Consider the following 15,451-nt stretch of genomic DNA (forward strand, 5'->3'; position numbering starts at 1 on the left):
AGCATCGGCCCAGCGTGTGGAAGTTCCATGTTTAATTCTCGGCCAGGGCACACAGGAGAAGCGCCCATCTGCTTCTTCACCCTTCCCCTCTTCTTTCTCTCTCTCTCTCTCTCTCTTCCCCTCCCGCAGCCAAGGCTACATTGGAGCAGAGTGGGCCTGGGCGCTGAGGATGGCTCTATGGCCTCCACCTCAGGTGCTAGAATGGCTCCAACTACAACAGAGCAATAGCCCCAGATGGGCAGAGCATCGCCCCCTGGTGGGCATGCCGGGTGGATCCTGGTCGGGCACATGCGAGAGTCCGACTGCCTCCCTGCTTCTTATTTCAGAAAAATCCAAAAAAAAAAAAAATATGCTTCTGCAGAGGAAACCCATCTGAAAATCGGAGGTCCACTTCCCTGTGCAGGATGTCATACCTGCACTAACACGTGTATTTCTTGCACAGAAACGTCATGTACGGCCCTGGCCGGTTGGCTCAGTGGTAGAGCATCGGCCTGGCGTGCGGAAGTCCCGGGTTCAATTCCCAGCCAGGGCACACAGGAGAGGCACCCATCTGCTTCTCCACCCCTCCCCCTCTCCTTCCTCTCTGTCTCTCTCTTCCCCTCCCACAGCCAAGGCTCCATTGGAGCAAAAGATGGCCCAGGCGCTGGGGATGGCTCCTTGGCCTCTGCCCCAGGCGCTAGAGTGGCTCTGGTCACAACAGAGCGACGCCCCGGAGGGGCAGAGCATCGCCCCTGGTGGGCGTGCCGGGTGGATCCCGGTCGGGCGCATGCGGGAGTCTGTCTGTCTCTCCCCGTTTAAAGCTTCAGAAAAAAAAAAAATGTCATGTATGAGCACAGCCATCTGAGGACACGTGGCGTCATCGTAAAATGCAAATTCACAATTCCTTCAAAATGGCAATCAGCAGGAGGAACACAGAATCTTGTTCTGAGGAAAGGCCCCCTAGTTCAATGCTGAAACTGGATGACGTCACGACTTTTCCACGTAAAGGAACCCTGGGAGTTCCCAGTGAGGACGTTCTCCATTCCTGCCGCGGTGCATGGTCAGAAGACACAAGGCAGTGGGATTGGCTAACCTCTAAGCACGCGGGGGTCTCCTTACACACCCACCCGGGCACTGACGTGTGTCACTGGGGCCAAAGGCCAGCTATATGCAGGCGAGGGCCCTCAAGTTTCCCTTCTTGAAAAGATGCCTCTGTCCCAACCCACAGCCATTCTATGGAAACCACCAGACCTGTCACCTAAGGGGCGGGACTCTATCTGCACGGGGTTCCTCCTGTGACCTTGGCATGGCGGATCCTGCAAGATGACCTAAACTTGGAGTGAATCCACGTGCCAACTTTCTTATATTAAATATTTTGAAAGAAAATTAATCACACTTCCTAACTTCATGTTTTATTTATTGTTATTCCAAAACAGATATGCTAAGATGAGATATTTCTAAAAAATAGTCATCTATCCTCAAAATTCTGGGTATGGAGAAGGCTAGTAACCTCTTATCAGAAGACTTTATCAGCCATTAAAATAAAGAGCAACCTGTATAGTCCACCAAGCGTTCAAGTGCCATTGTCTTTATAAAACTTTCTATTTTCAAGGAATGTTTTGCCAAGCAGCAGCTCTTATATAACTAGGAAATAAATCAAAACAAGACAGTAATCGCTCATGTCTGTCTGCTAATAAACTGAGAAAACTCACAGAATGAATTATCGATAGGGTTTTTCTTTAACCAAAATAAAATCAGGCTTTCAGTTCACCTGGTAAGGCCTTAATTGGGCAGCTCGCCATCGCAGTCCCTTGAGCTGCGCTTTCTGTGCAATGAGGAATTAAAAAAACCCCTTTCAGAGACTGTCCTGAGATGACATTTAATGCTAGACACAAAATAAATAAAACCAGCAAGAACAAAAACAATTTTTTTTTTAAATTCCAATAATAGCAACTTTGGGGATAGTCACCAAAATTAATCAACACTTCTAAAATAGTTTAATACAAAATTATAAAAGAAAAAGTGCATTAAAAGCAGAATCTTTAAAACTCTGGCAAAATTACAATTATTCTGGATACACTGACGACAGCCAGGTGTACATACTGACATTCAAGAAAAACCTCAGGATATATAGAGTAAGTCCAGTATCAGAAGAATAAGTCAAATAAGGCTTTTTCCTCCCCTTAAAAAAATATACAATACATAAAGCAGTTTGGAAAAAAAAAGAATATTTAACAGTTTTCTTACTTAAATATTTCCACATAACAAAAATTTTTATATCACCATCAATATTACTTATATACATATCCAAAAAGTGAACAAGAACAAAATAAAAGATGCCCTTACAAAAAAATAAGAGTGAAATGTCTTTTTTTTTTTTTTCAGGAACCTAAAAATGTGTTCCTCTCTTAATATACAAAGTCCATTCAATATTTATAATAAAACTGCTCTCTTCTGAACCAGGGAGGCCGTGAGAGAAAATAAAAGGCAATTATTATTCAGAAAAAAACAAAACAAAACCGAAAGCTACCCCAGCTCTCCGTTACGATGAGAAAGATATCCATTTATTAATAAAATGAATACAATACTGATCTCAAGTGCTCACAGGCAGTAGGGACACCGAAGCTCTCTCCACCGCGGGGACATGTGCCCGTATTTACAAAATACACTGCTCGGCCACACAGAGGCCTGTATACCTGTATGTGCTCGTATGCACTCATACGTAGAACATATAAATAACCACGAGGGGTTCACGTGAGTGAAGACCTTTCCATCTTTGGAATGCTGTGGAAGTCCGCCGCAGCGGGGGGGGGGGGGGGGGGGCGGGGGGGAGGGATCCGTTGGGGACAAATAAATGTGGCACCATTGATGAGACTCAAGGTTTCCCTGAAATAAAACCCGCCCGCTGACACGTGAGGAGGGCACCGTGGGGCGCGGGGCTCCTGCTGCAGGGAGGGCGCCAGGTGTGGGCCACTTCCCGTCCGTCCGCTGCACGCGTGGCTTGTGCTTTCTGCAGCAGCCTGGCCTGCGGACCGCAGTCTGTGGGCCAATGGGGGCAGGCGGCAGCGTGTGGGGACCGTCCCCTGGTCTGCGAGCCAGGCCGATGCCACTCCCCATGCTCACATCTAGAGGCCACCTTCTTGTGACGAATGATTAGATACAGGGACTGAAGGGAGACATGGTCCAGCCACCTCTCCGGGGTCAGTTCTGGTAACTTATCAGAGACTAAAAACAGTTTCTATGAACTTCAAAACACACAGAGACAAAACAGAAACAGTTCCCTGTGTTTTAACGTTTTCTTCTAGACTCCGTGCAGCTGGCCCACGTCTGCTTTGTAAGCGACGCTTTTAGAGCAGAAAGCAGGATGTGCACCAGACCTTTTCCATGTTGACGTGTCCATTACACAAGAATCACACATAATGATAGGAGGGTCCCAGCGGCCAGTGCTGCGTGGACATGCTGGCCGCGGAGCAGGGCCGCGCGCAGGAGTACCTGAGTTCAGTGATTGTAGGCCAGTAAGAACTACGCATTCACAGCCCCGGTTTGCCCATGTCTCTGAAAGACAATGATTTGTTAGTAACTTTACAGCTAAGAAACTACTGTGGTGACACGGACAGCACGTGATGTTTCAAAATGGAAATTCCAAATGCTCCGCTCTGCACAGCGTGGCACCTCGGGGGTCCTTGGGGGGCACAGGCTGCATCAGAAGACATGGGCCAGTGCCTGCCACTCGCCAGAGGTCTCGGGCACCACCTCCTCCAGGTGCAGCGTTTGGGTCAGCTCCTCCGCGCCGGGCTCCGGGGCACCAGCCGGCTCTGGCAAGGCTCCTGCAGAGCAGACAGAGCACAGGTGGCTCAGCGCTCACAGCAGAGATATCCACCTCGCAGGAGCCCACGACCCCCACGCTGGGCCACCCTCCACTCAGGGGCAAGAGGCATCTGAGCTGCGCTCTGCATGACTCAGGCGGTGACACTGATTATCTGACCATGACTACACAGGCCTGGGACCTCTATCCCTGCGGGGCAGTGACAAGGGTGGACAGTCACGGTCACAACAGAACTCTCTCTGGACAGGAAGACAGCAGGAGTCCCAGAGCACTGCTGACAGAATACACCTTCTCCTCCTCAGAATCCCGAGCATCCTTTCCCCTGACCACACAAGGACACCTAGGGCACTCGGGGACTTGGGGTACTGACCACTTGGAGACACCTAAGGTTCTCAGGGACACAGGGCGCTGACCGCCCGGGAACAGCGAGGGCGTTCGGGGCCCGGCTCACCAGCATAGCTGTGCGCCCTCTTCACGTGCAGCTTCATGTTGCTCTTCTGCGTGAAGCCCATGACGCAGTAAGCACACTTGTAGGGCCGCTCGCCTGTGTGCTTCTTCATGTGCACCTGCAATGCACTCTTCTGGTTGAAGGCCTTCTCACACAGCGTGCAGGGAAAGGGCCTCTCCCCTGCGGGTGGAGGTCAGCAGCCTTACACACGCGCGTCAAAGCGCTCACTTGGAAGTGGACTTACTATTTTAAAATATGTTATCTAACTGCTGTTAATTCAGACAGTGAACGACGGAAGGAAAAGTCCGGTGTGACCCAACTAGGTGCCCACGGTGCCTGGGCCGGGGTGCGCAGGAGCGGGGTGGGGGGACGTGTGCAGGAGGGGGGGCAGACCGGGCAGGGCCGGAGGACAGGGACAGAGCAGAGTGTGGGCAGCAGCCGGCACTGGGCCCTGGATGGGACGTGCATGATGGTGGGCTGTGTGGGCAGCAGCGGGGGCAGAGTCTGCCTTTGTTTTGTGTTTGCCGAGAGGCGGCGACAGGAAAAGCCAGCAGAGAAAATGAGGATGAGAGATGGGGAGGACGGTCCCGCAGACGCAAGGCAGCCTGCGCACCAGCCACCTCCACGCTGCCGCAGCCTGAGCGGCACCTCAACGTGCTGAGGAACACGGGACAGCGGAACACGCGGCCTTGTGTTGGGAGCGGTGTGCACGTGGTGAGCCCGCGCCCTCACCTGTGTGGATGCGGCTGTGACGTTCCAGCTGGCTAGGCTTGGCAAAGGCCTTCTCGCAAGTGTCACACTTGAACACCCTGGGCTTCCGCGAGCTCAGGGAGGGGCCCGCCTGGTGCGTCTGCATGTGCTCCTGCAGAGGGGACAGGTAGGGCCACCGTCACCAGGGTTCCACAGAGCCCCCACGGCGAAGAACCAGCACTTGCTGTGGAGACCTGGGCTCCACACAGCACGTCTCAGGGCACCCGGTCGCCGACAACCTGGGCAGTGCTCAGGAGGACGGTGGGTGCTTTGCAGGCCTTCCCCCAGCTGGTATCTGTGGGGTCTTTCTCCCGATGAGACTAGGGCGATGGGTTTGGGGAGGCGGAGGCTGCTTCTGTTGCACAATTTACAAGCTTCCTGGCTGCTGATGCTGACCTGGTCCCTGGGGTGCAGTCTCATGGGTCAGCCTGTGCTCACCCCTACCCTGGGATCTACAGAAAGAAGGGTCTGACCCTGCAGTCCCCCCTCTTACTCTGCAGTGGGGACAGCCTCCGAGGGCAGTCTGTGGACACTCTCCGGACTCTGCAAAGGGCACGTGTCCTTTCTTCCTCATATTACTTTGCTCAGCCGACCGCAGTGACATCACTGAGTACCTGGCCACTGCCCTGAGCTCGGAGCACCACCACCCACCCTGCTTCACTGTCTTGCTCCAACTGTCCCTGCTTTTGGTCCCCGGGAACTGGCCCCTGAGTCCCTTTGACATGAACACATCACTGCATGCGTGTGTGTGTATAATGAGCCCTTTCTTATTTATTTTCTGGCACTATGTACTATCTTTTACAACCCAAATTTCTGAAAGTCACCAACATAAGGTAACTTACAGGTATTAAAATATCAGCTATGGCTTCTCAAATTGTGTAAGACCACTTCAGAACATTTACGAAAGAGGCATACCTTGGACATAGTAACATGACTTAATACAAATGATAATATGTTACTTAAAACATCCCAAGGCCCTGGCCTGTTGGCTCAGTGGTAGAGCATCAGCCTGGCGTGCAGAAGTCCCGGGTTCGATTCCCGGCCAGGGCACACAGGAGAGGCGCCCATCTGCTTCTCCACCCCTCCCCCTCTCCTTCCTCTCAGTCTCTCTCTTCCCCTCCCGCAGCCAAGGCTCCATTGGAGCACAGATGGCCCGGGCGCTGGGGATGGCTCTGTGGCCTCTGCCCCAGGCGCTAGAGTGGCGCTGGTCGCAGCAGAGCGTCGCCCCTGGTGGGCATGCCAGGTGGATCCCGGTCGGGCACATGCGGGAGTCTGTCTGTCTCTCCCCGTTTCTAGCTTCAAAAAAATACAAAAAAAAAAAACCCCATCCCAAGACATCTTCACCCACAGTCGCTCTACTTCCCTGTGAGGGGTAGTGTTCCCTGTCAGACAAGGTCCCTGTGTCGGTGGTTTCCGTAGAGCTCACAGTGAGCTAGGCCCCTACCTATGTCAGCACTTTATACTCCCCATAGTGACCCATGTGCTTATCAGCGTCCTTCTCTGACCAATGGCCAGATGAGGCTGGAGTGCCCGGGGCTCAGACTGCAGCAGGGTGGCGGGGACCTCACTGCTGCAGTCCTGCCCAAGAGGAGCTAGTCTTATGTTGACTAATTTAAAAACAAACATCAGTCTTCTGTTCAGAATGTCACTACGGGGTCCCCAGCTCAGAAAACTGGAGGGGGGGCACGGCTAACTGCCGGACTGGACGCAGAGCTCCAGGCTCGCTGACCAGCCCCCATGGGTGCTCTGAGAGAGGAAGTTCAGTCCACAGGGCAGGGGCTGCTGCTGGGCTATGACGCGCTTGGTCACTAGGGAGTGGTGACAGTGGCTCTGGGCACATCACTGACGTCCTGCAAATCCCTTCACGAGCTGGGCCCATCCTTGTCCCTGCTGTGTGGATGTCCCAGCTCTGAGCACCTGGGTCATGTCTGATTGTGGTTACAGACGGTGCTGTAATGAACGGCCGTGGGTGTCCCTGTGCTGATGCCCAGGCAGGTGCCGCCAGCTCCCGACAGAACGGTGCCCCGAGCACAGTCTCAGCCATAATGAGAGGACTCCCTGTTTCCCCAGCCCCTGCTGACAGGGGCTGACCACTTTTTTGACGTTTGCCACTGCGGGGGGAGGTGGCCAATGGTCTCCCAATGCTCTTGCCATTTGTACTGGACACTCGCTGAGAGTTGAGCGTGAACATGCCATCGGCTGACCTGTGCACCCAACAGGCTTCTCACAACTAAAACACCCTGATAAACAGTCACCTCCACTGACCTTGGATTCAAACATACGGAAAAAGTCACTGAAATTCGCAGTAGCCCCCGTGACATAATAGCGGAGACTCTCACTGAGGCGTGAGCGGGCGGGCACCGGGCGGGCGTGGACCAGCAAGCAGCGTACCTTGAGGTGGGTGGCGCGCTTGAAGGCCTTGCTGCAGGCGGGGCAGACGTGGATGCGCTCACGGCCGTGCACGTCCTTGCTGTGCTGCAGCAGCAGGGCCGACGAGGCGAAGCTGCGCCCACACTCCGCGCATGGGTGTAGCCGGCCCTCCTTCTCTGGCGGGCCGCCTGGGGCCAGGTGGGCAGAGACGTCCGTCACCTGGGGCGGGTCAGAAACCTCGGGACTTGACCGCACAGCAGGCTAGCCGACAGACGAGGACGCACTTGCGCCACAGCGCCCGCAGGCACCCTCCCAGACAGAGACAGTGCCCGCCGTGCCCCGAGGCCCTCAGGGCTCATCTCTGCAGAGCGGACGTCCCTGCGGACACCGCCCAGCGCCCCCCCCAGACCTGCCCTGTGGCTTTGCCCACCCAGGCCTGCTCCTCCTCTGAGAACCAAGAACGAGTCGAGCACATGCCCATCGGGGTCAGTGACAGTGAGGAGAGGAATTGTCCCTGAAACAGAGACAGCCAGGGAACGCAGCCAGATGCTCGCCCTGTGCGGGCACAGACCACGGGAGGAGTGGCCTCTGGCATGGGCTGCTCCGGGACCTGCAGGGCACACTCCTCACACTCAGGACCCGCTGCAGACCCACTTGTTCAGAACCGCCCGCCCAGCCCACGCCACTCCCACGCCCCCACCCATCTCTTCTCCGTCTGTGCGTCTGGCAGACTACGCACGCAGTGAGGGAAAGCGCCTGGTACCTGGTAGGCAATCTCCTCACAGGCAGCGGACGCGGGCTGCGCAGTGTGGCTGACCAGGATGACCTGCGGGGAGCCTGCCCCTCCGTGGCCCGAGAGAGAGGGGTCGGTGAGTAAGGCTGGGAACTGCTGGCCCTGCCAAAGACAATCACTATGTCAGACACTGTAACGTTACCAAATCCAGGAACGAGTCAAAAGACGTCACGGTGCCGTCACTGGAAAACGAGCTGGCGGGTCCGCTGAGGTCAACCCAAGCCTCGCCCGGTCTGCCTGGAGGTCTGCTCTCCGTCGCCCGGAACCCTGCCTGTAACTGGTCACAGCCCAGTCACTGCAGCCGACGGCGCAGCCCAAACAGCCGGGACTGGCTCAGCACCGCGGAATCTACGTGACCGATTGACAACAGAAAGGGATGAAGAGTGACACGGGCCACAGTGGGGATGACCCTGGACAGCGGGGAGCTGAGCGAGGGTGGCCGGTCACAAAGGCTGCATGCTGTCTGACTCCTTTTCCCGGAAACATCAGGAACAGGCAGAGCAGCGGCGGCAGAGAGTGACCAGCGACTGCCGGGGCTGGGGTGAGCTCGGGCTCTGGGGGACACAGAGTGACCGCTGTCAATGGCACAGGTCACTAATGTCCTAAAATTAGATCTGGTGATGGCCACACAAATCCACAAATATGTTGAAGACCATCGCGTTATATACTTGAAATAAACGGGCAAACAGAGCTGCTTATAAATTTTACCTCAATCAAGTTATAAAACATAAAGAAAGTTTAGTTGTTTAAAAACGCACACAATTCTGCTACACTACATGGAAGGACTGAACCCTGTGACCCCTGGGCAACCCTTCTGAGCCGGGAGCGTGTGCGTGTCCAAGCAGCAGCTGCGTCAGCGCTGACTCTGAGCACACCGGGCAGCAACGTGAGGACTGGCCTTGGTGCCCACCCAGTGCTGACGGGTCAGGAGTCACCTGGCACATGGGGGCCGGAGGTGCGGGCAGCATGCGGTCCTGGCAGGAACTTGTCTGAGAACCCAAGTGGCTGCTCACTGAGACTCTGGGCACAGTGTCTGCCCCTTGGTAAGCCCACCTGTAAGCCAAACACTGCCCAGCCACCAACACCTAAAGCCATCGATGGGCATACCCACCAGCACGCAGCAGGGGGAGAACTGGCCCCACACAGCCCTGAACACACTCAGTGACGACTCTGACACGTGTCAGCACATGTGCACAGAAGTATGGGAGGGTCACACACTAAAATGTGAACCGTGGCTCCCTTTGGGTGGATTTCTAAAAATTAATTCCCTATATTTCCTGAGTTTTCTTGTTTTCCCCCTTTTGCACTTAACATACTATTTTTTTTAAACTAGAATAAACCATTTCAACCGTGAAAGAAAACATTTGTAACACATATTTCAGAAAGAACCTGTCACTGAAGTTTCCAGATCACCCCTGAAAGGGTGTCAGGACTGCACGGTGCCGGGACAGGTATGCACCCACCTGAGAAGCGATGTTGAGTGTGACTGTGTCCAGTCCCCCCGAGAGCAAGCCCTGAGTGTCGGCCAGAGTCAGCGTGACGCTGGCCTCGCCTCCCACCCCCGAAGAGGACATGACCAGGTTCTGTGCGGAGATGGCGGACGGGGACGCTGGGGCCGTGGAAGAGAGGCTGCTGGCTGTCGTGCTCAGTTCTGCAAGAAAGGTCAAAGGGCAGTCGGTGCACGGACAGGCCCTGGCGTGGGAAGGACATTCTCACAACGAAATGCGTCCACCATCCACAGCACTGAACGTCTGAGCTTCTGCGACTGCGTTCCGGAGCCAGAGTTTCTGGCCCCCGTTCTACAGCAAGAGTTTTATCGTTTCTAAGGCTACTCTGCTTCTTAAGTGTAACAGGGAGACAACAGAGAGAGGAGAGGAGACCCGTCTCCTAGCAGTCCTGCGGCTGCCACACCACGGAAGGAGACTGTGGCATGGACGTCCCGTTCCCGGTCCCAGCAGGACCACAGACTGCCTGCAGAAGCAGCCCATGGACCCTGATGGTCAGCAGGTGGGCACAGAGCTGAACAGCCTCATGCCTGCTCACACGTTCCCGCCCTTGCGCCTGCTCATCCTGAACCACAGGCCACAGGAGGAAGCTCACCCACTCCTCTCAGTATTCCTGTCTCCTGCATAACAACGTCCTTCTCTTTGGAAAAGAGAACAAAACTTTAAAAAGATTTTCCCCTTTGAGCCAGAAAGGAGAGGAAGGAAGATGGGGCGGACTCTGCACACAGACTTGCGGCCCCCAGATCCTCACGCGGACGGAGCTGTGGTCTGACAGGAGCCTGTCTGCTTCTCACTGAACCCATTTATTTGTATTTTTATAGAAATCCATTCCTCAGAACCGTAGAAGGCCTTTTCGTTCTGCCATCCTGCTGTGGCTAGAGGCAGAAAGGTCACAATGCAGCAGGGCACAGAGTGACCAGCTGGGATTGTCCAGCCCAGTGAGAAGTCAGCTCTGTCATGGTCATCAGGACGCTGACTCACATCAAGATATAGCACCCGGGCCCTGGCCGGTTGGCTCAGTGGCAGAGCGTCGGCCTGGTGTGCAGGAGTCCCGGGTTTGATTCCTGGCCAGGGCACACAGGAGAAGCGCCCATCTGCTTCTCCACCCCTCCCCCTCTCCTTCCTCTCTCTCTCTTCCCCCCCACCCCCGCAGCCAAGGCTCCATTGGAGCAAAGATGGCCTGGGCGCTGAGGATGGCTCTGTGGCCTCTGCCTCAGGTGCTAGAATGGCTCTGGTTGCAACAGAGCAACGCCCCAGATGGGCAGAGCACCGCCCCCTGGTGGACGTGCAGGGTGGATCCTGGTCGGGCGCATGCAGGAGTCTGTCTGACTGCCTCCCCGTTTCCAACTTCAGAAAAATACAAAAAAAAAAAAGACATAGCACCTGGGACGTCTAAATACAGCCACTTACTTCTGTCCGTTAAGAGGCAGAATCAACCACGGAGGGGTAACTCTAGAGAGCACGCAGACCACTGTGCACAGCACTGCCTGTGACGAGGCTGGCACTGAGGCGTGCCATGCAGGCCAACGGCCACTCTGTGCCACTGACCAAGCACACCGCCCCTCACACCCTGGCATCGTCCGCAGCCAACCCATCAGCTACATACCTGAGGAGGTCAGCGTTGCGCTCTGCGTGAGGAGCTGGTCGTTGCTGATCGTGAGAGTGGCACCTGCAGACGGGGTACTGACCGCGGGCGCGGACAGCCGGATGGTCCCGTTCAGCTCGCTGCTCCCACTGGAGCTGTGTTGAATAAGGTCTTGACCTAAACAAAAATGAACATGGTGACGTCGGTGTTAAACATCGTGATCCCGTGTTTACAGAAGATAGTGAAAACATAACTGTGAAACACACTTCCCTAAACAAAAGCATTTGTTCATGCTTGTCAAGCCCTAGTTTCAGTAGCTTAGCAGTCCTCCTTTAACTGAGCATGCAGGCACTTAAATCACACGCTTTGTTGAATAAAACTTAAACTGAATTGAAAACATTTTCAGATGTGGTCACAGCCTCCGCTGTGCACCTGCAGGTATCCAGGTAGTGAGGACTGGCCCCGCCCTCCACCCAGCGCTTAGCTTTTTTTCTCAGAGGACATATGAACGACTGAGTGTCTATACAATTTAACTGGAGTAACGTGTGCACAGCTATGAGTCACGTGGGCAGAGCGGCCGTAACATGGGCTCCCAGCCGGCAGGTCAGACGTGCAGGGAGAATGAGGGGCACAGAGAACGTCACAGCCTGGTGACAGGCACGAGGGGCTCAGCCACAGGGCATTCTTCCCCAATGCTTTACTTCTCGGTGTTCTACCACAGTGCGCACGCGTCCACGTGACCCGAGCAGAGCTCTGCGGAGAGCAGGAGGGCTCCCGACAGCCCCTCACCCAGTCTGGATCGGTCATGCTCCTTCAGAACGGGGGTTGGATAAGAACTGCGGGTCCATGGTTTTCTGCTCTTTGCTGAAGAAAAGCCGCACAAGAAAAACCGCTGACCCATGGAGCAGTGACAGGAGGAACCAGTCTCTGCGGTCACGCCGTTCCCACTGAACCTGACTCCTGCCCAGACCCCAACACCTCCTGAGCGCCAGCTTTACGCAGAGCTGCGCGTGCGGGAACAGCACACCAGAGAGACAGACGGACACTGCAGGCGGAAGGACGCCCGTCACGGGAAACAACTGACCAGAGATAGTCAGGGTGATCTCCTGCGGGGACCCCGAGGACGACGTGGAAGGCCCAGCCGCCTGCGCCAGGACCTGGCTGAGACTCGAGTTGTTGATGGTCAGCGTGATCTCATGGGGGCCACTGGACGTGGACACCAGGCCCTGTGACGGCATCACCTGAGTGAGGTCCTGGGTTCCTGTCATCACAGAACAAGACAAGGCTGGGCTCAGAACACAACGCTCTCCTTTCTGTGTGACAAACATTTTAGCGATACTGCTGTCTCGGGAAGAGAGGTCTGCAGGGAAGTCCTTCACCTACAGAGACGACACGGGATGCCTGACGCCACAGGACGCCACGGGGACGTGAACACTGTGAGTGGTGTCACCTAAGCGCACGTGCTGACTGAACGCCACCTTACAGGTAGGACATTTATTTGGCGAGCTTTATGAAGAGAAGAAACAGCATCATGTGCCCTGAACTCAGATTCACGCCCGGAGCTGAGGCTGGGCTTCCCCACCCACGTCCGCAGCAGTGCTCTTACCACCGCCGCTGCTGGTCAGCACGGAGTCCTGCTCCGACACTGTGCCGATGGTCAGGTTGGCAGAGGTCACCGTGGGCTGCAGGGACAGGCCTGCCAGGGGTTGGAGGAGGACGCCTGCAGGCACCGCGCCCTCAGCCGTCTGCAGGGAACAGCTGTGCGGGGCGGGGCCTGGCTCCCCGCTCAGCTGCTGGGCCAGCATGGAGTGCTGCAGGGTCTGCTGCAGGACACTCGGGTCAATCTGAAAGCAGCACAGATGTCTGGGTGAGCCCCAGGCTGGCGGGACTCAGGCCACACGCGAGCACAGGAACCAAAGACGGGGCACACCTGCAACGTGATGTTGTTGATCCCGGATGTGTCGAGACCAGAGATGTGGACGTTGGGCCCCACCAAGTTCGCCGCCAACTGTAACTGGATGCCCTCCAGGGCGGCTAGGCTGCCGTCTGTCAGAGATACCGTCCAGTCCCCACCGCCTGCACGGCAGAGAGCAGGGGCAGACGGGCATCAGCAAAGGGGATCACAGATACAACCCAGTTCTACGTAGGGATTCTGACACACATAAGTTTTACCATGAATCAGTGTAATCTGGTTAACAAACACCAGCATTTACTTCACATCTGATGTAACCATCACAAAACCCTGTGAAACGGGCACCACCATTACAAAGTATCAGAAATCTAGGCTTAAAGACCTTAGACTGAATAGCCGGAGATCTAAAACTACAATCTGTTCAGCTCTGATCACGATCCGGGCCCTAGAAACAGGGAGAAGGTCGTGTTCCTGCACGTGTTCCTGCACAGACATGTGTGCAGACCTCAGGGCCCCCTCCGCCCACCCACAGCCACAGCGGTCCCAACACACAGCCGTCCCCAACACAGAGCCAGAGCCACCCCTGACACAGAGCCAGAGCCACCCCCAACACAAAGCCATGCCCGACACGCAGCTGTTCCCGACACGGGGCCGGAGCTGGAGCTGGAGCCGTCCCCGACATGCAGCTGTACCTGACACGGAGCCGGGCAGGATGGCCTGGCTCACCACTCCGGGCTGAAGAAGGCCGGGATCAAACTGGCCCGTCAGGACCGAGTTGTTCATGATCAGCACATTGGGGTCAGCAGCCGGGCTCAGCAGGCTGGCGGGCGGCAGTCCCTCCGACGCACTGCGGGAAGCAGGCTTCCTGGCCCTCCTGGAGTCGGGCTTGTAGTGGAACTGCATGTGCGTCTTCCTGCGGCCGGACGTGCGGAAGCGCAGCTCACAGTGCGGGCACTTGAAGGGCTTGGCGCCTGTGTGCAGCCGCATATGCACCTTCAGGCTGCCCTTGGTGGAGAAGGCGTTGCTGCAGACGTGGCAGCTGAAGAGCTTCTGACCTGCGAGGGGAGGGGCCGAGGGTCACGCCACGCCCATGGCGGGTGACTGCAGGAGCCCCTGGTGGGGCCTGGGGGCAGAGTGAATGTGGAGCCCAGGGCAGGGCCTGGGGGCAGGGCCTGAGGGGGTGGGGACTGCGGGCGGGGTCCCTGAGAGGGACCTGCCCTCTCCCGCTCTGGGAGGCAGGATGAGGGCTCAACTCCTTGTTCTCAACTCTGCGAAGGGGGCACCAGGACCCAACCCAGGTGAGGAGCCGCAGGGAACGTGAGCTCCAGGCCTGCCCAGCCCGGGCTCTGACACCCGTGCCCATGCTTGAGGACGAGTCCTCACTGCGTCCAGGGTGTCGTGAAGACAGGGTGCACTTGAGCCCGTCACAAGCCCCGAGCTGCCCTAGAGTCTGGGGAGTGAGACGTCCCGGTCTCACCTCCCTGCACCGCTCCGGGAGCCGGTGCTCGTGGGCCTGAGTAGGCCAAGTAGGACAGCCGGGACGGGAGAGGCCCTGACGTGTTCTGCAGAGACACTGCTTTCCCTCCCTGGCACACGCGCTGACAGGCAAGCCCAGCTGCGCAGTCACCGTGACCGTGGCTGCACCCGCCCTGAGTGCTGCTAGACCCAGGGACGCAGGACATGAGGCTGGTCCCGCTGGTCCTCAGCCGTCCACAGCACCAAGACGGACAAACACCCGGACCAGCAAAACGACTGAAAACCGTCCACAGGGAGGCCTCTGAGGAGGTTCCCACGTCTGTTTACTTAGTTCCAATAATTAGCCCCTCAGAAAGGAACTTCAGGACTTTATAGGAATGGGTGAAATGCCACCGTGCTCTTCTCATTAAGTCTGCCCATCACCAGAAACTAAGACGACAAACCAGCTGGACAGCTGTCACCTTATGAATCATGGCAACAACTCCATTTACTGAGAGTGCCTGGACCCCGTGTTCCACTCCTCTAGTGACTAGAGGGTCAGAGGTTCAGACCAGAGGCTCAGAAGTGCACTCCAGGGTCCGAGCCAGGTGGAGGGCACACCTGCCCCAACCACTGGGCCGCCCTGCACAATCGAGATGCGCAGAGGCTGTGCAGTTTAATCAGGACAATTAACCTTCAGTCTCTCAAATCGGATAAAGAAGAGAAAATGGCTATGGAACCTGTACATGAATTTGTTTCCTTTGTTAAAACTTCCCCCACTTGCAAACAAACACTACCCTAACTACAATTAGATTTGCTAAATTCCAG

The 15,451-nt window shown here is 56.0% G+C and overlaps 1 protein-coding gene across 4 annotated transcripts in view; it reads right to left on the reverse strand.

Moving 5' to 3' along the window:
- Positions 1 to 2,806: 2,806 nt before the first annotated feature.
- Positions 2,807 to 15,451, reverse strand: part of ZNF236 (zinc finger protein 236) — a 57,144-nt gene continuing 44,499 nt past the window's right edge. For 3 of the 4 annotated variants that reach the window (XM_066353502.1, XM_066353499.1, XM_066353500.1), the window contains exons 22-32: positions 13,861 to 14,223; positions 13,187 to 13,332; positions 12,863 to 13,100; positions 12,341 to 12,517; positions 11,278 to 11,433; positions 9,630 to 9,817; positions 8,137 to 8,268; positions 7,395 to 7,634; positions 4,986 to 5,115; positions 4,257 to 4,433; positions 2,807 to 3,806 (exon numbers count right to left, since the gene is read on the reverse strand). In XM_066353502.1, coding sequence (XP_066209599.1) covers positions 3,682 to 3,806; positions 4,257 to 4,433; positions 4,986 to 5,115; positions 7,395 to 7,634; positions 8,137 to 8,268; positions 9,630 to 9,817; positions 11,278 to 11,433; positions 12,341 to 12,517; positions 12,863 to 13,100; positions 13,187 to 13,332; positions 13,861 to 14,223 — 2,072 coding nt within the window. In that variant the 3' untranslated portion in view covers positions 2,807 to 3,681. The remainder of the gene's footprint in view (positions 3,807 to 4,256; positions 4,434 to 4,985; positions 5,116 to 7,394; positions 7,635 to 8,136; positions 8,269 to 9,629; positions 9,818 to 11,277; positions 11,434 to 12,340; positions 12,518 to 12,862; positions 13,101 to 13,186; positions 13,333 to 13,860; positions 14,224 to 15,451) is intronic. The other variant, XM_066353501.1, reaches the window with a different exon arrangement.

This window comes from Saccopteryx leptura, chromosome 11, assembly GCF_036850995.1.
Source record: "Saccopteryx leptura isolate mSacLep1 chromosome 11, mSacLep1_pri_phased_curated, whole genome shotgun sequence".
NCBI lineage: Eukaryota > Metazoa > Chordata > Mammalia > Chiroptera > Emballonuridae > Saccopteryx > Saccopteryx leptura.